Source organism: Lepidochelys olivacea (assembly GCF_965140295.1).
Source record: "Lepidochelys olivacea isolate rLepOli2 genome assembly, chromosome: 9".
In the NCBI taxonomy this organism is placed as follows: Eukaryota; Metazoa; Chordata; order Testudines; family Cheloniidae; genus Lepidochelys; species Lepidochelys olivacea.
The window spans coordinates 58776336-58797353 of NC_140419.1; the positions used below are offsets into that span (position 1 = coordinate 58776336).

Sequence of the window (21018 nt, forward strand, 5' to 3'; positions counted from 1 at the left end):
AATAGTAATACAGAAGACCTGCGAGACCACCAGGAGAGTAGGAAAGCAGAGTGGCAGCAGAAGTGGTGGATGACGACGGTCATATAGAGGACCTGCAAGGTGGATTCATAGCACTCGATGATGACTGTTTGCATCCCTACTGCACCATCTGCTGAAAGCAGTATGGCACCCGCACAGAAAAAAGGCGCAAAACGATTGTCTGCTGTTGCTTTCATGGAGGGAGGGGTGACTGACGACATGTACCCAAAACCACCCGCGACAATGTTTTTGCCCCATCAGGCATTGGGAGCTCAACCCAGAATTCCAATGGGCAGCGGAGACTGCGGGAACTGTGGGATAGCTACCCACAGTGCAACGCTCCGAAAGTCAACGCGAGCCACGGTACTGTGGATGCACTCCGCTGACTTAATGCGCTTAGTGGAGACACACACAATTGACTGTATAAAATCGCTTTCTAAAAATCGACTTTTATAAATTTGACCTAATTTCATAGTGTAGACATACCCTAAGGGGATAACTGGCTTAGTATGTTGAGAGAGAGAACAGGGCTTGACTCTATTCAGATGAAATAGTCCATATTGAAATATAGCAGGGGTTCTCAAACTGGGGGTTGGGACCTCTCAGGGGGTCACGAGGTTATTACAAGGGGGGTCGTGAGCTGTCAGCCTCCACCCCAAACCCTGCTTTGCCTCCAGCATTTATAATGGTGTTAAATATATAAAAAGTGTTTTTAATTTGTAAGGTCACATTCAGAGGCTTGCTATGTGAAAGAAGTCACCAGTACAAAAGTTTGAGAACCACTGAAATATAGGTGACAGTCCTGGGGCTGTATTCCCCTGCCACAGCATGCATGGAAACCCACTGGAGTCAAGTATCCTGCAGTGTGAGAATCAGGCATCTGGTGCCTTTAAAGGTTCCCCCTATCCTGCAGGGTGACTTTCACTGAATAATGCTGAGATCCTGGAAAGAGACATCCCCGTGCTGCACTATAAGAGGAATCTTAAAGGGCTGGAACTGTTCTAGGCTTGTTTCAGCATTGAAAATTTCAGACAAACTAGGAAGACAAAATAGCATGACACATACTGTGTATGAGTCAGTTGGTACTTATGCCTGTCAGGCCCATTGCAGAGGTCACAAGGCGAGAGGGCTGCATGCCCCAGGATCAGCAGATGATTAAGAAGAAAATTGAACAATCAAAGTCTCATGTTGAAAACCACAAGGCAGCTGCGCTGGTTTCCTGCACATCACATGACTGACTTGGTCTAGCAACAGGGAAAGCTAAGTGGGAAAAAGAAAAAGAAAACCCATTGCTAATCATTTTCCAGGCCTCCAGGATATGCACTTAGCAATTGTCCATCTCATCTCATTAGGTTTGCCGCCGTTCATTCCCCCAGTTCTAGCACTTGGTGGCTTAACCCCACTCGGAGCTATTTTATTTAATAAACCCTGACATGTTTAATACACGTTCTTGATTTCTTGTGCGTTTGGCTCTTTCTCTTTACTCTCTGAGTCCATCTTGTTTAGTGTCTTTGGCCCCTCTACTTCCCTCCCTTGCATTGCACAGAGGAAACAGGTGGAAGTAAATGAAGCATAACAGGCTCACAGCAAGGCAGGAAATGTTGCTGCATGGTGGCATCCGATGGCACTGTGTAGAATGCTCAGGCAACATGGAGGCCCTTGCACACCAGGGACTGAACTGGGGACCTCAAGAGCTAAAAGCACCAGTGGCTACAGCTTGCTGCTGCTGAACAGACTCATGTTTGCCGTGGATTGGTGCTGTGATGGACATGGTGAAATGGGGGATGGGGCCTACCCCTTGGGGAGGAGTCAGGGATCAGTCCCTGGATGCAGAGTGTTCCTCCCCCAAATCCAAGCACATGGTGCAGAAAGCAAGGGTGGAGGTTACTGACCAGCAGTAAGTACCCCCTACATGCTCTGCACCCCTCACTAGTGGCATGGGCACTTCAGATATCAACAGGGGACTAATGTCAGCACAGCAAAGAGACAAGCCATGCTGCCAAAACTGAGGGGCCTGAGAGCCCTATGAAGGGCCATGTCCTCAACCAACGTGTGGTCAGCAGGCCCCTTCCTTTGCACTGTTCCTAATGCAAGTGAGTGACATCATCAAGGATACCACAGCTGTTGCTATGCAGCTGTGGCTTCTCCCATTCTGCAGGTTCTGAGGGAATTACAGGGGCCGTGGAATTCCTGTAGAACTGGGGATGCAGAGCAGATGCGGTGTGCCACCCAAGAGCAGGCTGCCTTCCAGGTGGTGTCTATATCCTTCTAGTCTGTACAGCATGTTGAGATCCATCCAGCACAAGGGACAGCACAGAAAATGGAGGTTATTATTACTGTTTATTTTAGAAGGGCAATTAGTATTCACTTTCTCATGTTCCCAGCACAACCAGACACCTTTTTATGCTCTACTGCCTTCTCTAGCTCTCAGCGTCTCCTGGACAGCAGTCTGGGGCCGGGTTGTGAAAGTTGTATATAAAATAAAGTTTATTATCACTTTAATGAAACTAACAAATATATCAAAAGCAGAATTGCGAGTACACACTTTTTAGTGCAAAAGTACAAGTAAGAGAGAAGTTTAGTGAGTTTTCTAGGGGGCTTTTACCATCTCAGTGCCCAGTGCAGATCTGTAATGCTTAGTACATTATAGGCATGCCATTGCATTCTACAGAATATCTATGTTGCCATTAGCTTCTGTATTATTTGGGGAGAGGGGACAGATTCCTGGGTACAGATTTTGGCAGGAGGCGCCAGCATCACAAATCTAATGGAGGAGGGGAAAGTGTGGCCATGAGCACTGAGCCAGCCCCTCCCAGGAAACCTCTATCATTTGCCTCCTGGACTATGCCGGAGCTAGTAGCAACTCCCAAGGTCACAGTGGTAGAAAAGGGCCTCAAGGGTCATACTTCTTGAGCAAGCATCAGTCACTCCATGCTTATGTAGGCCAGATCCTCAGCTGGAGTCACCCTTCAGTGGAACTGTGCTAGGCTCACCCAGTGGTAGAAATGGACCTGGATGCTCTGTGCACACGCACACACAGTTTGACCTTGATACGCTGCACATCAATTACAAAAACCCTTTTGTTTTAGAAAGTAAATCAATTTTTGTCCACCCTGGTTGGCTGGGCAGGTGGGTACAGCTTGTGTGGGATCAGGGGAAAGAAAGTTCACAGTCTCTTGCCCAATCATGGAAAACTCCTGCACTGCCTGGATCTGAAAGGGGAACCTCTCCTGGTCAAGCTGTGTTGCTGCGGGGGGTCAGGGAGATCTGGAGATGAAGCACCTAAGTCTTAGCAGTCCACATTCCAGGAGTAAGACGGGGCAGTTCTCTTGCAAGAGTTTCCAAGCTGATCACTGACACTTACCAGGTGAACTTTGTATAAGAAATGGCTCTTTGCTGCTGGTGCTCTGTATTGAGATTGTGATATGTGTGAGCCTGATCCACTTCGAACCTACACCTACATGCCTCAGGAGGAGCTCCGCTGAAGTCATTGGAGACAGAGCAATGGAAACCTGGTATCGGAGGAGGGGAAGGCACTGTAGTTCAATGTCTGTTGTTGGTATTTTTGTGACTTGCAGAGCCTCCCATTCTAGAGCCTTCACACAGCTCCTCCAGGGCACCTCATTCCTGACCTAGAGCAGCCCCCGCTGGTGCAGCCCTGTGCTATCTCTCAATGTCTTCAAATGCCTTTCCAGAAAATATACTTTAGCCAAACACAAGTGATTGGGTTCAAAGCAGGGGTAAGTGGGTGAAATGTAATGCCCTGTGTTATACAGGGTAGGTAAGTCTAGATGATCTGATGGTGTCTTCTGGCCTAAACTCTATGCATCTGTAAAAACCCATTTTTCTGGGATCTAAGACATCATTTGTATCCCACCCTCCAGATTCAAAAGGGTGATACTTAAACCGCACTATGCCACATGGTCACCAGCTCTGTGCAGTTTTGCACAATAAACATTGGTGAGCCCACAAAATGGTTGGGAATCCTAGCCTCTAAGGAATGACAAAGCAGCTGCCTCGGCAGCTGAGTGGTGCCATTTCTATACATGCAATGATTATAGCTGTACAGTCAGGGTGCAGTCAATCTACACATGAGTAGGGTAGCTGCAGCAGCTGGAAGCACGGGGTTATTTTCTGAAAGGCAGTTACTAATTACATCATAATGATTCCTGCAGTTCCTAGATCCTGAATGTTTGCAGGTGACAGGACTGGGCTGTTCTACTGGCGTGGCCATTCAGAAGAAGGCAGGTTTCATGGCAGTGTTTCCAATGGAAAGAGGGGTTTCAAAAACCAGCTGCCCCCTAGGTCATCTTCTTGGCAACGCTGGCGTAGGTGCGTTCTATCTCCTCGTCGGCTGGGCATGTGTGGCTGAACTCATCACGGGAGTAGGCATTGTGGAGGTAGCGCCAGATGCCTGTCATTTCCGCTGGGATCTCGAAGTCACGGTATTTCTTGGCAGCAATCTAGACGGGTGAAGGGTGAGAAAATGCAGGTGATTATTAGACTTCTGGGTATCAGGATAAGATCTGGCCCCATGGACCTGGAAGCCCACAGGCTTTGTTGTTAAAGCACTGGTCTGGCATGCAGAAACTCAGGATTCACTTCCCAGCTCCATCATTGGTTCCCTGGGCAACTTTGGGCAACTCACGTAATCTCTCTGTGCCTTAGTTCACAGCTGTAAAACGGGGACAATAATCCCACCTTGGGCCATGCCCAGCACAATGGAGCCCCAGTCTCAGCTGGGGCCTATAGGTGCTATAGGGTAACCTAAGAGTTACGAACTGATCAGTCAGCCACACACCTCATTTGGAACTGGAAGTATGCAATCAGGCATCAGCAGACAAAAAAAAAAAAAAAAGGCATTACAATGATGTGTTAAATGTAAACTACTAAAAAAATAAAAGGAAAGTTTAAAAAAAATTTTTGACCAGGTAGAGAAACTGTTTCTGTGCTTGTTTCATTTAAATTAAGATGGTTAAAAACAGCATTTTTCTCCTGCAGAGTAAAGTTTCAAAGCTGTGTTACATCACTGTTCAGTTGTAAACTTTGAAAGAACCAGAACATTTTGTTCAGAGTTACGAACAACCATTCTCAAGGCATTCATAACTCTGAGGTTCCACTGTAGCATGTTGGACCAAACAGGACTCCATGAGCAACTAATCTTGATTTGGAACTCCCAGGGTGCCCCCTAAAGGTTGGCCAAGGCAATCCATGTAAGAGCGGGAGTGAAAATCATGAAGTGGATGAAACAGTGAAGTCCACTGAGTTCGCACAAATCCCTCCTGTTCCTTCTGGATCAATACCCCCATTCAGAGGAAGAAGACAGCCAGATTTGAAGCTCAAAATCTCAGCTTTCTTGGCTCATCTATCCAGCATGTCAGGGATGGCTATTACACACTGTGCTCTGTTCCTGCAGCAATCCTCTCCCTAATTTCAAACTTATTGTTCATCATGGATGAGATCGATGGGTTCAAGGCTATTAACTCCAGAAGCAAGGGAGGGTTGCAGGCAGGAGGGGAGCTGTCCACCCAGTCTGGCTTTGAACCAGAGACACAAAGGTGTCCCAGCGCTTCCAAAAGTACTGGCTGTGAAAGCCATACTCCTGAAAATAACATCAGAGCTTCACACTGGACAGAAGGGGTGAAACCTTTACTTGGGACATTGCCTTTGAGAGCTAGCCAGGAGCTGCCCAGACTTTGGTTGACAGTACTGTGTTTGGGTCTGGCTAGTACTGTTGGTCCCTCACGAAGAGCAGGGGCTGGAGTGGGGTTGTCCCTACAGGTTTCTCTCCAGTGCTTTTCCTGTTTAGCTTTAGATCCCTCGAGTGATAGAGCTTCCTTCACTCTCCTTGGGATGAAATTCACCCATGTTTAATGCTCAGACCTGGCTCAGCTGTTCTAGCCTCCCTTGCCAGTCCACTGCTCAGCTAAATGCCCTACTGAAGGGACAGGCGAGACAGAGAGCAGGGGATGGCGCCAAAGGGGATGAGTACAGACAGGCTTGAGTCAGAATATTCTGAGCTGGAATTGGACAGTGCCTCAGCTCCCCAAAGCTTCACAAGGTCAAATATGGTGAGCTGGCTCTAGTTGGGAGTGTAAAGGAACCTGTACTGCTTTGGGAGGTGATTCTCCCAAGCCCCTAAGGCCCAGATCCTCAAAGGTACATGTGCCTAACTGGCATTGATCTCAATGAGGAGGTAGGCCTAAGTGATTTAGGAGCACAAGTCCTGCTAACTGTCACAGGACCTGGCACTCCCTGGGCATGAAGGCACTTTTGAAAATTCCATACTTCGTGTGCTGGCCTGCCCTTTGACCCAGAGGTTGTGGCCTCTGTAGCTAGCAGGTGGATTTACTTTGATGATGTGCAGCTTGGGCAGCAGATTGCAGTCAGCTAATGTCAGCCTGTTCCCATCCAGGAACTTCCTGTTGGAGACCAGGACTTCCTCGGTACTGTCCTGGTCGATTTCTTCAGGGAGTGGGTTGTTCAGGTAGTTATCCAGGCGTTTGAACTCCCTCAGCAAAGCCTTCTCAAAATCTGCACCCAAGGAGAAACCGCAGTGTTAGTGTGAAAGACCTTGAGCAGATTCTGCTCTCACACCCACCAGTTTTACTGCAACTCCACTGATTTCAGTAGAGTTACTCTTGATCTACACCAGCCCAACTGAAATCACAGTCAGGGCTCCTGGCATGAGATAATGAACCTGCCCCAATGTGTAGGTATAGACACAATCCACGCCCCTGCCCCCACCAAAAAAATCTCCACCCTCATAGACAAGTCCCTGATACTTGTACCATTGAGCTGGGCCATACTTGAAGAGGGGTTTCCACCTGGGACCACTGTTGGGATTTTGGTGGAGAAACCCCAGAATATATCCTTTCGGCACCTTCCAAAGAGCTATAGGATCTGAACATGCCCCTAATACGTATTGCCACCTTCTCTGAGAGGGACTGGTTAGAGGGGGTTGGCCAAACCAGTGGTAGACGGCCTCCCCAAGCCCAGATCCACCAAACACAGTGCGATGTCCCGCTGCCCCCAGTAGGGTGTGCCAGAACTGCTCAGAGTGTGTACAGAACAGGGCTCTGTGCAGGCAGAGCTATCAGAGCTGCTCCTTTAACAGCCACCTATCCTGATGCTATGCTGCTTCCAGGCCTTTACAGCACGAGCTATGGATCATGATCCTCAAATGGTGCTGGGTGAAAGGCAGGGTTGCTTCTGTCCTTCCACTTTATTGCTTTAATTGCCAGGGGCATCACTTGGGTGGGTGGAGTGTGGGAGACAGCGGGGACTCCAGCCCAGCCATAGGATGCCCTCTCAAAGAGCAGGAATCCTGCACACAGGAGTTGTCACCAATACTCAGCACCTTTAGATCCCTGCTGCTGCTGCTGAGAGGCATTCCTCCCACCTCTCCTGGAAGTTCTGTAGTTCCCATTCTGTGCACCAACATCCCCAGCTTCAGGGACTGTGGACAGCTGAGACACCCTCTGGATCCCCCTGGCTGAGCGAGCTATTTTTCTAATAGGTTTTGCTTCAGGATCCAGGGAAGTAAATTTCCAGGGGAAATGATGGACTCAGAATAATAAATAAAAATACCCCAGGGTTCCTTACTCTCATTTGCTTCCTTGTGGGGATTCTTGATGTATGCAGAGAACTTGGCAAAGATGTTGCTGCCCACATCAAAGGACTCCTTGTATTTGGGGCTCAGGTGTGGGTACCTTAAACAGATAAATGCACAGAGTCATATATGGAGAATTCACTCTGCCATTAGAAAGATACTCAGCTGCATTCTCTTCTAGTGACTATAAAACCCACGAGGACTGAGATGGGTTCAAAAGCATAAAGTCCTGCAATGATCAACCTCATCTAGCTTCCTGCCCAAGGGATAGAGGGAAGCTCTGAGCTCTGCTGGCACTTCCAGGATGCTGGCTTCAGATAGGTGTGCACAGATTGGCACGGAGGGGGAGATGGAAACTCACACAGCTCCCATGGGGAAATGCCTTTTGTTCTCGAGGTATCCCAGTACACCCTGCATGCCAATATCAGCTCAGCTGTTCTGTTAGGCCCAGCCCTGCACTGGCCCCAAGATGGGCTTTGCCAGACTCAAGGTCTGTCAACACTGCAGTCAGAGCGGGGAATGCAGCCCGTGTAGACAGACCCGAGCCGGTTCTGACCTAGCTAGCTCCAGCAGCAATAGCAGCAAAGCTGTAGCAGCGCAGGCTAGCAGCTCCAGTACCTATCCAGTGGCCTGGGGTGAGGCATGAGAGAAGAAGGTTGAAGGGTGTCCCAACATAACACTGTTGCAGGTATCAAAACCTCTCCTGGCAAGGGGTGCTGTCCTGTAACTAGACCAGACCATCTGAGCAGGTAATATGCTTTTTCCCATGAGTGTGTTTGTCACAGTGTGGCTGTCCCCTTTAAGGAGAGCAACCCCAGCTCAGCCCACCTGTAGGTTATTAATGCCATGCCCAGGTGGCTGGTTGGCAGCTAACAAGTGCCTGGACCTGGGGAAAGGTAGTTCAGCTGGCAGCGGGTGCACCTAGAGGAGGTTCCACAGGAGATCAGCACTACTGCTGGCTGAGCTTTCCCAGGGCAGGAGGGGGGCTAGCGGACTCTGAAAATGCAAGGGAAGTAAGCCTGCCTGGATTATTACTCAGGCCATGGAGGAGGCTGTGGGACTCCTGAGTTTAGGGGAAGAGGCTTGAATTAGCTCCCAGAAGAAGGGGAAGACTTGAGGGGCTAAAGAGCTTTGAACTCTGTACAGGAGTTAATCTATAAGCCGTTGGTGTAAGTGCTCTTGTCTGGGAGAAGAGAGGGCAGGACTGCACCATGCCATTGCACTGAGTTGAGACTCACACCTGCCTCATCTCTGTGCTGTGCCTTCTGGGCTGAAAGCTGTGAGGTGAGTGAGGATGGAGAGCAAAGCCTCAGTGTTTCATGTGCTCAGCAGTCGCCCAGTGAAATGCTTGAGCCTTGAGCGTTGGTGTGTCCCATGGTCGCTAAGGGTGCACTCCTCCAGAGGCATTTCAGCCCCTAACTCCCACAGGAATCAGGCCTCTCAGGCCAGGGCTTTCAGAGGGGCTCAGTCCCCGCCACTGTGGACAGATTTGCAAAAGATCCCAGCACCCAACATGTGCCCAATGTGCTGAGCTCGTTTGCAGATCTGGCCCTAGGACTTAGAGGGTACCTTGGATTCCTCTAGCATGAGCTCCTGGAGTGCCCGCATGCCAGCTTGCTTGGGACGTGGGTGCAAGCTGGAAAGGGTCATGCAGTGATGACCTCTAGCTAGGTATGTCCCAAAGTCTGACTAGGCACAAAGGGGAGTTTTCAGGGCAATATGGAGCTGAAGGAGGAACCCTGGGCTAGGATTCTGCTCCCTCCTATCCAAAGAGTGTTGCTTTGGGTTCCATCCAGACAGCCATGCAGCCAGCAACAGCTGGTAACTCATCAGGGGCGTAAGGTGGGGAGACTCGGGAGAGCCACGCAACTTTCTACAGCTCAGGATCTGTCCTAAAGCCCCAGCTGTGAACTGTTCCGGCCCTTTAAGGTGTCTCCTGTTTACCACTGCAGTGAACGGTCGGGGAGAGAGCCAAGAGTGAGCGCATCATAACCGCTCGGCCAGGAGCTGGCTGCATTCCTAACCCCTGGGCTGGAGTGTTCGCTTTGGCTCAGCTACATGCACCTGCCCCTTTCAAAAACAAGCAGAAAAAAGGTTTTTGAATCCCTTCCCCTCCCCTGCTTCAAAAATAACGGCATCTGCTTCTTGGGACTCTAAACCGATCCACCTGCACGTTCTCACCACATCCCCCACCCCTGTGGCTTGCCTGTCGAGCCCCTTTCCCTCTTTGCCTGCATCCAGAGATCACACAGTGAATTTCCTTCCATTGTGTTATTTCACAGGCCAAACTGTTTCCTTGCTGCTTAGCTATTCATAGAGGAAGGGGGTGGGGGGTCACAACCTTAAACCAACGGTCTCACACTAGGCAAAAGCCTATCTCTGCTTCTTCCCAGGGACACACAGCAGTACCTTGGCCTGAGCAATACCTTCATGGAGAGAGCAATACATTGCTCAGAGCAAGGGACTAGAACCAGGGCTCCAAAATTCTGGCTGCCACTGGCTCCCAGTCCCTCTCTCTGCCTCTGTCCGTGCCCCCGCCACACAAGATAACAAGATGAGTACCATTGCTGAACCGATCAATGTTTGCAAAGTGCAAGGAGTGAGAGGGGAGGCGGGGGAAGCCCAGAATTGGGTAAATGCAATGGCCACTACTGCACCCATGCCATTCGAGCTTTGTCATAGCCACGGATCTAGGCCCAGTGTTCTGATCTGGTGGCAGTTCATATCTCCTGGCTGGAAGGTGGAAAAGAAGTACATAATACTATGATATTAAATACTTAGGAGGTGCCAGCATCTGCTCCAGGAACTCCTCGATCTTAATGAAGTCTGTTTTCAGCTCCTTGTTGAACAATAAGAATGGAGGGTTGGTCCCTGGAGCCAGAGATTTCAGTTCTTCAGGTTTCCTGAAATGAATTTAAAAAAAAAAAAAAAAAAAGAGGGATTCACTGCTGAGGTGAAGGCCTCACTGCAAGTGCAGTGTCACAATCTCATCTCACCACCATGCACAACCACCAAGAAGAACATAGAATGGTAGGACAGGAAGGGACCCTGAGAGGTCATCTAATTCAGCTCCCTGCACTGAGGCAGGACCAGTAAACCTAGAACATCCCTGAGTGGTGTTTGTCCAACCTGCTCTTAAACACCACATGGTGAAGGCATCAAATACTGAGAGACACTGATTAGTACATGGAGGAGACACAGTGGTGAAAAGGAATCATGGGCCTTGTGTTTTGGAGCCAGAGCCATGCTGATCAGCAGAGGGAGCGCTCTAGATAAAGGGCCAAATTATACCCTGAGTTCACAGCTCCCATTGACTTTGCTGGCCATTGGGATATCCATCTTTGGCAGCCCATGGGATATGTGTAGTCATTTCAATTTGCCAAGAGGGCTGACTGCCATCTTGTCATGGCCCTGTCACTACAGGACATCTTGCATGAATTTCCATGGACAAATGTTTGTTGTTCACATTGTGTCCCCAGTTGCTTAAGGTACAATGGCCTGAACTTTGATTTTGGGGCCAAATTCCCTGCAGGCTTATCCCCTGTGTAATTCCATGGAGGTCAGCAGGGGTGGGGGGGAGGGTGCATAAGTGAGGCGAGAATTTGGTCACAGCTAGACCTCGTAATGATGCCAGTCAACTACATCTATGCCAGTGACGTGGCAGATGTAATGAAAGGGAACGTGATGCTGACAGTGGGAAAGATCTGAAGTGTAGATTGAAGAGCAATTGAGCCACATGACACTAAGATTTTGTTTCAGAGTAGCAGCTGTGTTAATCTGTATCCGCAAAAAGAAGAGGAGTACTTGTGGCACCTTAGAGACTTTGTTGGTGCACACAAACCAAGGGGCAGCCCTGAGCTTTCCTGCTGTGTACTCTGGATGTCTCACTGGCAAGAATTACCTCTGTTCCCTTACCTTGTCATGTCCACTGTGGTCACGCTGAATTTGACACCTTTGAGCCACAGAACCATGAAGAGACGCTGGCAGAAGGGACAATTCCCAATGTTCTCGCCATCCAGGCCAGCCTGCAGAAGGAGCAAAATAGACCAATGCTGCTCACTGGGCATCAGATGTCTCCCACAGCTGGGCCTCTGCAAGTGGCTTTGGGCAAGTAGCTGCTAGCACAGCTCCGGGCTTGGTAAACAGGCAGTGGCAGCATAACGGGTGATTCACTGGTTTCATTGGGAGTTAGGCCCAGATCATCAAAGGTGCCTTTCTCTCCATTTTTTTAAAAAAGGAGATTCAATGCAACATTATTGTTGAGATTTCAAATGGACCAGAGATGGGAGATGCTCAGATGGTTCTCATAGCAATTATAATTTAAGTCACATGGCACATTTATAGTCTATCTAGATATAGGCCCAGGCTACACCATTTGCATATGTGTTTAGGTTTTTTAAGGGATATGTTAGGATTCAGGGGTCCAGTCCATCCCATTAAACAGAGAGACACCTAAGCATGAAATTCAGATCTAGGTTTGTGTCTGTATTTTGGAAATCCCTTCCCAGAAGTCTGGGGGTGGTTAGAGGTTGAGGGTCCATTACAGAGACAGGGCATCAGGCTGTTTGAAATTACATGGGGAAGATGAAGGGGAGAGGTGGGGGAAGCCGAGTGCATAGACAGCCCAGTACCGGGGAAGTGCAGTGGCCACTACAGCACCCATGCCATTCTGAGCTTTGCCGGGGCCATGGATGTAGGCCTAGCATTCTGATCTGGTGACAGTTCACAGCTCATTTGCACAATTGTGAATGATCACACATGAGGCAAAGCAGGAGGTAATTAGCCCCTAGTACACTAACTTTCACACAGGCTTGGGGAGCTAAGTCAGAGGAGTTGTGTAAGGGGGGGAGGTATAAGTTATAGGTGGCAGTGGCCATAGGCTGGATTCACTAGCCCAGAAAGCCTGCATTGAACCCCTCCAGTGCATACAAAAGCAAACATAACATTATCAAGTCACACTTAAGCAACCCCCTGAAAGACTAGGAGTACTTGTGGCACCTTAGAGACTAACCAATTTATTTGAGCATGAGCTTTCGTGAGCTACATCTAGCTATTTATACCACCCTTGTCACCATGGCATCTGAGCACCTGAAATGCACCAACACTGATTGTCATCAGAGCAGGTGGGCCATGCCCCTAGTGGGGCTGCTGGGTTCATGAACCAGCACCACTCACGGTGATTCTTTTGTAAGCCAGTGCGATATTGTTTCTGTTTCCTGGTGGGAGCTGGGTCAGAGGGGAAGGCAGTATGAAAGCTCTCTGTGCCCCTTGCTGCCATATTTTTGGAAAGCCTGTCTCTAGAAGCTGGATTGTCAGGGGCTCTTGAGACAGGAAGCGCGAAAGGGAGGGGGAGGCTGGTACACTCAGCACTGGTGGTAGCAGTCAGGGAGGGAGGCACAAAAGGAGGATGGAGTTTGATAATGGATTCAACAGGAAGGGAGGCTCCTCACTGGCAGGAGGAAAAACTCAAGAGGGAGGGTGTGGGAGAAAATGCACTAACATGTTCCAGGAAAACAGTAGTTTGTTTTCTTTTCGCTGTTCACTTGCTGATTTAAAGGGACAAGGCATAAATTCCCAAAGGCTCAGATTTTCCATGAACCAGACAAACAATTCCCTTTTTAAAAACGAAAGTCAGTCTTCAGCCAGTGCAACAAAAATGAAGAACACTGCAAGCCTACTGGGCAAGTCCTGGGGCTACCTTGTCAGACACAGATTACACCCCTCATTCTCTGTAGAAATCCTAATAAACAAATACATCTAGACAGGCTCCTCCAGGAGTCTTGCATGTGTTTGGAAGGCTCTGGGTTGACTCCAGCCCAGGTCAGTACAGGAGAGGTGGGATCGTTCAATACAAGGCTATAATAATTCTCAAACTGTTGGCCCCTTCTCCAAGTGGGGTTCTACTCTGAAAAGTGACTGTAATAACGCCAGCTGGGGGGTTCCACATTTATAAATCCATAAGCTGGGCTCATTCTCGGGCATCAGTCCCAGCACAGCAGGCTCTGCAGGCCGCACTGGGCTCTCAGGGTGACGTTTTCAGAAGTACCTAAGGGTAGATTTTTAAAGGTCGTTAGGCCCCTAACTCGCTGGCATTGGCCAGCTCCAGTGTCTACACAGCAATCTTACCGCCCCGCAGCCCGAGCCCATAAATCAGGTGGCCCAGGCCAGCCGCAGGGGTTTTATTGCAGTGTTGACATACGCTTAGGCACTGCGGGAGTCTCAGTCCCATTGAAAGTCAAGGGCCAGACTTTAGAGGTGCTCAGGTGCCTAAAGATGCAGCTAGGTGCCTAAGAGGTACTTTAAAAATCCCACACAAGTTAGGCACCCAACTCCCATGGGCTTTCAGTGGGAGTGAGGCACCCAGCCTGCTTAGGGCTTTCAGAAATCCCACTAGGTATCTGTCTGCAGCTTTAGGCTCCTGCACCTACATAGCTTGGAAAATCAGGCCCCTGCTCACATAGGCACCTTTGGAAATTTTACCCTGATCCATCAGACTCTTGTAAAGACAACTAGTGCATCAGAATTAAACCAAGGAAAGTTGAAGGTTTAAATAAACAAAATGGCAATTTAAAAATGTTCCCCCCTTACCTTTACTATGCTGAAAAGAAACTATTCAAATGAATATTCTCCCAAGAGTATTTTCTGATATGATTTCTGATCAAACAGCTGTGTAATCAATAATTTCCATCTCAAGAGTCATATGGAACCGGAATAAGCCACTAATAACTATAAGGCCTCAGCACTGCAAATGCATACATGCCTAATTTTAAGCCCCTGAGCATTTCCACCCAAGTCAATAGGACTATTCAGAGACTGAAAGCCAAGCCCATGTGTTTGCAGGACTGTGCCCTCTTGCTGCTGAAGCAAACACCATTTACAGAATGGGGGCGGGGGATCAGAATAAAAGAATTAAGAGAAATGGAGTAATTTAGGTCCAGATCCTCAAAAGTATTTGGGTGCCTAACTCCTATAGGTTAGACAAATAATGAAATTATGGCAACAAAGGTAGGCCAAATGGGATGAACTGATTACATATGAACAAATGAATTAATATGATTTTTAAAAATCAATTGGTATATCTACCAGCACTCAGACGTTCTTCTGCCTCACCTCCGCTTCATGCCCTTATCTGCTGTGTTTGTCACCCCCTCTTTTAATGGGTGTGTAAGAAAATAATTTGGACTGCTCACAAAATCCTACTTGTCGATTTTAAAAAAGGTAATAACTAAAATCTTTTCAAATAGTCATATTTACAAATGAGGAAAATCTTCTGGGTGCTGAAAGCTTAGAGAGCTTTATTGCCTTTCTCCGAGATCTTTACTACTGCAGAGAATTGAAAAAATACCAAACCCGTAAACCTAAGATGGAGACTGGCTACCCTATAGCCACTGATAATGAGAAGCTGAGCTTTTCGGTGCTAGATGGCTGATTTGGATTCAGACTAGGCCACAGACAGCTGGAAGTCATTACCTGCTGATTTATGGAGACCTATTTGCAAGGAGTGAATGGTCTCCTAATTCCACAACTACAATACAAGTGGTACTGAAAGAATGGTGACAGGTTTCAGAGTGATAGCCGTATTAGTCTGTATCAGCAAAAAGAATGAGGAGTACTTGTGGCACCTTAGAGACTAACAATGTATTTGGGCATAAGCTTTCATGGGCTAAAACCCACTTCATTAGATGCACAGAGTGGAAAATACAGTAGGAAGATATATATATATATATATATATATATATATATATATACAGAGAACATGAAAATATGGGGGTTGCCTTACCAACTCTAATGAGACAAATCAAATAAAGTGGGCTATTATCAGCAGGAGGAAAAATCACTTTTGCAGTGGTAATCGGGGTGGCCCATTTCAAACAGTTGACAAGAAGGTGTGAGTAACAGTAGGGGGGAAAATTAGCATGGGGAAATAGTTTTTAGTTTGTATAACGACACATCCACTCCCAGTCTTTATTCAGACCTAATTTGATGGTGTCCAGTTTGCAAATTAATTCCAGTTCTGCAGTTTCTCACTGGAGTCTGTTTTTGAAGTTTTTTTGTTGAAGAAATGCCACTTTTAGTTCTGTAATTGAGTGTCCAGGGAGGCTGAAGTGTTCTCCAACTGGTTTTTGAATGTTATAATTCTTGACATCTGATTTGTGTCCATTTATTCTTTTGCATAGAGACTGTCTGGTTTGGCCAATGTACATGGCAGAGGGGCATTGCTGGCACATGATGGCATATATCACGTCATGCTAGTGCAATTTGCAATTTGATAAATGGCCCCTTACAATACACTCCTGAGCTGGAAGGAGCTCTCCCTGCCATTGCAATGGGGGCAGCCATATCATCCAGGCTTGAGAGTTCAGTGACAGCTAAGGAACAGCCACTGGGGAGGGAGAGCCACATACACAGAAAGATTATTGCTTGGGTGACCCAAAGAGAGGACCAATCTTGCCGACCAAGGGGGAATGAAGAGATAGAAATTGATTGGAGCAAAGTGCCAGAGTGAGGGCACAGGGAAGATCTATATTTTTTCTATTCTTTTACAAATTAATCCAAAGCTGAGTAATGTTAGACAGAGCTGAATTCTAACAACAGAATGATGATTGTAGAAAAAAGCCAGTCCAGTGACAGACAGACAGATCCTTAATTCATATAAATTGGTGTAGCTCCACCAACTTTAGTGGCGCTGCACTGATCCATAGCAGCTGAGGATTTGGCTCTTAGTTTAACAGTTCAGGCAGTGGCCAGTCTATCACCAGTTCTGACACAGACTTCCTGTGTGACCTTGGGCAAGTCACTTCAAGTCAGATTTTTAAAGGTATTCAGGCACTAACCCCCCTGGAAATCAAGGGAAATTTGGTGTCTTTAAAATACATCCTTAATGTCTTTGTGCCTCTCTTCCCCATCTATAAAATCGAGATAATCATTCCTTTCTCCCACCCTGTCTGTCTTGTCTTCACCACAAAGTTGACTTGAGTTATAACTCGAGTCCCATCCGGACACAAAACTTTTGACTCTAGTGTGGTGATGCTGTTACTTCCTGTAGATGAGCCCAAGTGTGGGTATAGGGTAAAGCTCAAGTTAGTACAACTTGTCAACTGCTGGTATGACCACTCTGCAGTGTGAATGCAGGCTAGCGTCACTCGAGTGCTGATAGTTCTCTGATGACCTTCCCACAATTCCCCCTGTGCCCAGAAAGGAGAGGCAAGTTTCCCCACAACCCACTGACAAAGAGATCATAGAGTGGCTCAGCCTACAATAATGCAAAGAACCATCGGATGGCCCCCAGCAGCCGTCCTGCCACACATGAGTGAATGCAATGTATGCTGGTGTGGATACAACAGCTCAAGTGTTAGTCCTCCGTGTGGCTGTTCTCACGTACGTGAGGCTAACTCCAGAGGGGTAAATTGAGTATGGCTAACTCAAGTGAACTGCAACGAAGACATGCCCAGGGGCCATGCCAGGGACTGTCTCTTACAATGTGTTTGTACAGTGCCTGGCTCAACAGTGTATGCCTCAGGAATAGAAATAATGATCACAAATAATAGCTTTTACCATGTGAAGATGCATGAGTTACAAGGAAGAAAAATCAAGACCAAGAAGTTCCCAATAGATCTTCAGGAACTGCCACTCTGGAAACATTAGCAAAGGTAGGTAAAAGGGCAGATGCATCACACCATCCATGTCCTATGGGTCAATATCTCTGCCAGGAGACTAGACCAGGTGCCAAGCACCCAGTCCTGTAAGGTGCTTGGAACTACGTGTTCGGCACCTTGCGGGAAGCACTCAGCATCTCACAGGATTCTTCTCCCACACAAAACAGTGTCGGGGTTTAAGGCCAGATTCTCTCCCACCAACACTGGTGTGAATGGGGTGTAATTCTAAAGTTACTCCAGTGTTACTTGGGGAGCAGGATCTGGCTCTTGATCTAGAGAGGTGCTGAGTGCCTACAACTCCCATTGGGATCTGTGGTTGCTCAACACCCCTTTAGATCAGACCCTGTTTCATTAAAGCCTGCCTGCCAAAGATGGTTAAAACACAGAGACTTACAGTAGGGGACTGTTAGTTTACCACTGTACTACTTGTTCCAAGGGGGGTTTTTACTGCTAAATTAAGTAAGTTTTAGGGGAAGTACTGACTAACCGTTTGTTTTCTGTTTCTCTTCTCTAATAAAAAGCCCCTTGATTCTGATGCAGTTTTGAAACAATCTTGTGTATCATATTCCTGCCTCTCCCTAAGATAGTTAGGGACTAGCTAGGTAACAGTGATAAAACAGGGAACCACAGAAGAATTGAATTCACCAGCAAAATACCCTGGGACAAGTTTGGTTTTATCAATTGAAGGACAGTAAACAGGAGATGATCTTAATGAAGTATCTATGTTCAGCAGCTTAGCCTAGGCTTTGAGAGGTTAAGGACAGATAATATCTTTTACCTAACCCTGAATAATTTTACTTTGGACAGTCCTGTACATCAACAATGAGAGTGGAGTCTGAGTCCCTAGATTTCTAACATAGACCGAGATAGCCTTCTGTTATTTGCTGTGGGAAGGATTTGTTGTAATAGTTGGGGAATAAAACCTCCTGTCTCATTTAAATGACACTTTTAGAACATTAAACATTTCTTTTTAAAAGACTCAGAATCTCAACAATATTTGCAGCCTCAAATCTTGAGCATTTGCTGTTTGCATCAAAATGCCCTAGATAAAGTCACGTGTTGTTCTATTACTGTGATGGTGTAATCAATGGCCAGCCAAGTAACAAGCACAGGGCCGGGGAATTTAAAGTTATGGAAGTTGTTCAGGGTCATGTCTCTCTCTCAGACATTCATTTGGAAATTCAGGATATCTGATTTATTTATTGCTCTCTCCACTTCTGTTAAGAATGTTTTGAAGAGGGGAGTTGAAGTGTTCCAAAGGAAATCCATCCCCAAAGCACTTAACTGAGGGGAAAACATTTCTACAGCAAAACTGTCAGCTGAATAATTGACACAGACAGAGTAAAAGAGAGACAGAGCAGTTCAGAGAGTCTGTCTTGCAATCACAACTTGGAGAGAAGCAGAAATTGAATGAATGTGTTTGTATTATTGTCTGTTATCTCTTCTGGACAGGATCACGTCTTATCTGTCTCTGTAAGGCACATGCCATATTTACACTGCTGTACATATGATTTATATCAGCATAACAACAATTAACAACACAACGTCACACCAAAAGAACTTGATCCCCGTGATAACTTTATAACCTGACGGTTCCTTTGGCACTATGCAGTAGAATGCATAGATCCCTGCAGAGCCCAGACTCAGAATTCCTCCAGTCTGGGCATGCTTGCCACCCTTTTCTGCCAATCGCTGTGCACACACACATGTAGTCACGGGTCTATTTGACCATATGTACCGCTGACAATTGCAAATGGGACAATGCCCCCCCACTCTGAAATGATAAAGAACTTGCAAAAAAATCTGCAGGTAACTTCATCAAAAGTAACTGGTGAGTTTAGTGGGTCATTGTCCTTCCTGCCTGGGGTGAATCCAGTGTGCAGAATTCATAAGCGTACATGTCTCTGAAACTCACCTTCACGAAAAGCTCAATCTCGGGCTCCTTCCGAGGGCTGTGCCACTGGCTTGCCATCCTCTCTGCTTGTTCAAACTGCTAGCCGCTCTCCACTGCAACAAGTTGCTCTGTTCTCTGCTGCTATTGAACCTCTGAGTGGAAGCAGGTGGCGATCCAGTGGGAGAGCCACTGGTGTACGGTGAAGGACCTCTCTAATGAAGATACACCAAGCCCCGTTGCCAGCTTCACTCACCAATGGGCAGTTCTATCGTGGCTCTTTTCCTTCCTCCTCCTGAGTTCTGAACTGAGGAGGAGTGACAGAGTGTGTGCAGCAGCTGCTGGAGGGGCAAGGGTATTTCCACAAGGGCCTCCCAGTTGTGACTCAGCATCCTAATCTATCAGAGAGCATGCATGAGGTCCCCCTGTCAGCTATCAAGCAGACCAGATGCTGCCCTGAGCTCTCTCTGAGCTGTGGGCTCATGTCCCAGAAAAGATCCTTCCACTTCTGTTACTGTAACCTCCCACCCATGAGATCTTTTATCACAGGAAATGGGCTGGAAGTGTCTTGTGCTTCATCAGTTGGAGAGATCACTTATCTAATTATCCTGTCCAGGAGGCAAAAAGTCCCCAGCTCCAGAGCACATCCTTCCCTACCCCACAACTCTCACTAAGGGAAAGCAAGTGTTGTTGGGAGAGACCTCAGATTCACTGATAAAAGAGGCCTATTTCCCTCTACTAGGCACAACTTTAAAATACATAGTATCTGCCTTAAACATCAACATCTGAGCAGGGCCCACACTGGCAGCTCAGATCTGAATCTCTCTCCGCCCTTTGGGGAAAGCCCCAGAGATCCAGGGAAGGGTCTGAATTTCATACCTCTGGCCTCTCACTTTTGTGGGCTGAGCTAGAACCCCAGATGTGAGCAACCCCCAAATCGGCAGGAGTTTCAATTCTGATCCTGATCTGAAGCTGTGGCTCTGGCTCATCTCCTCTGGATCAAGTTCGCTTTCCATGTGTTATTCCCCCATTTCCTTAGAGAGTTTAATGGATTTGTCATGGATATTTTTGTGTATCATCAAGGGCTGTGTGACAGGGGAGAGGGGATCTGCTTGGTCCATAGTAAACAAGGGAATATCTCCAGGTGTCCCCTGCCCTTGCACAGGTCGCGCAGGAGAGGGAATGCTTGGTGAAATGGAGGGGAAGAATGGTTTGGGGGACTTAGGAGAAGCTGGAGAATTTTACTGTCGGCCTTCCATACTCTGTCCTTTGCTGATTGGGGGCTGCTGGGACAAAGAGTTTGCTTTGGCTCAATGAAAGTCCATCATAAATAGATCAGCTCTTCAGACAAAAACACGGAGATTGAGGATGGCTCCTTCTCTTTGGCCCAGAGACTCCCAGGGGCCAATGGAGGGCGCTGCTGTCCTTGCAGCACAGGAGTGGGGGAAGTGACTGCCCTATGCCTTAGCAGGGAATCTCTCAATCAGACTCAGCGTAAGAGCCTACTACTGGAGATGATGTAGTGTCCCCCCACTACAGAAGGGATGTGGACAAATTGGAGAGAGTCCAGCAGAAGGCAACGAAAATGATAAGGGGGCTGGGGCACATGATTTATGAGGAGAGGCTGAGTGAAGGGTTCATATAGAGTTTATGCACCTGGAAACATTCAGGACACACTCTAAATGTTGAGTAGGAGCAGTGCATACACTGCTCCGTCCAAAAACATAAACCATAAAAAATCGCCCAAAAAACATAAACCATAAAAAGCTTCCTTAAACTAGGCTCAAAGCCTAAAAACAAAAATTATAATAAATAAAAACTAATAAATAAAAACATTAATA

General features: G+C 47.3%; 1 protein-coding gene across 1 annotated transcript; it reads right to left on the reverse strand.

Annotated features, from left to right (window-relative positions):
- Positions 1–2341: 2341 nt before the first annotated feature.
- Positions 2342–19638, reverse strand: CLIC2 (chloride intracellular channel 2). The gene is made up of 6 exons (XM_084638393.1): positions 19202–19638; positions 11546–11655; positions 10408–10533; positions 7624–7730; positions 6371–6552; positions 2342–4481 (listed from the first exon to the last, which is right to left on the reverse strand). The coding sequence occupies exons 1-6, from the start codon at positions 19256–19258 to the stop codon at positions 4320–4322; spliced, it is 744 nt and encodes a 247-aa protein (XP_084494519.1). The 5' UTR covers positions 19259–19638; the 3' UTR covers positions 2342–4319.
- Between the last annotated feature and the right edge of the window lie 1380 nt (positions 19639–21018).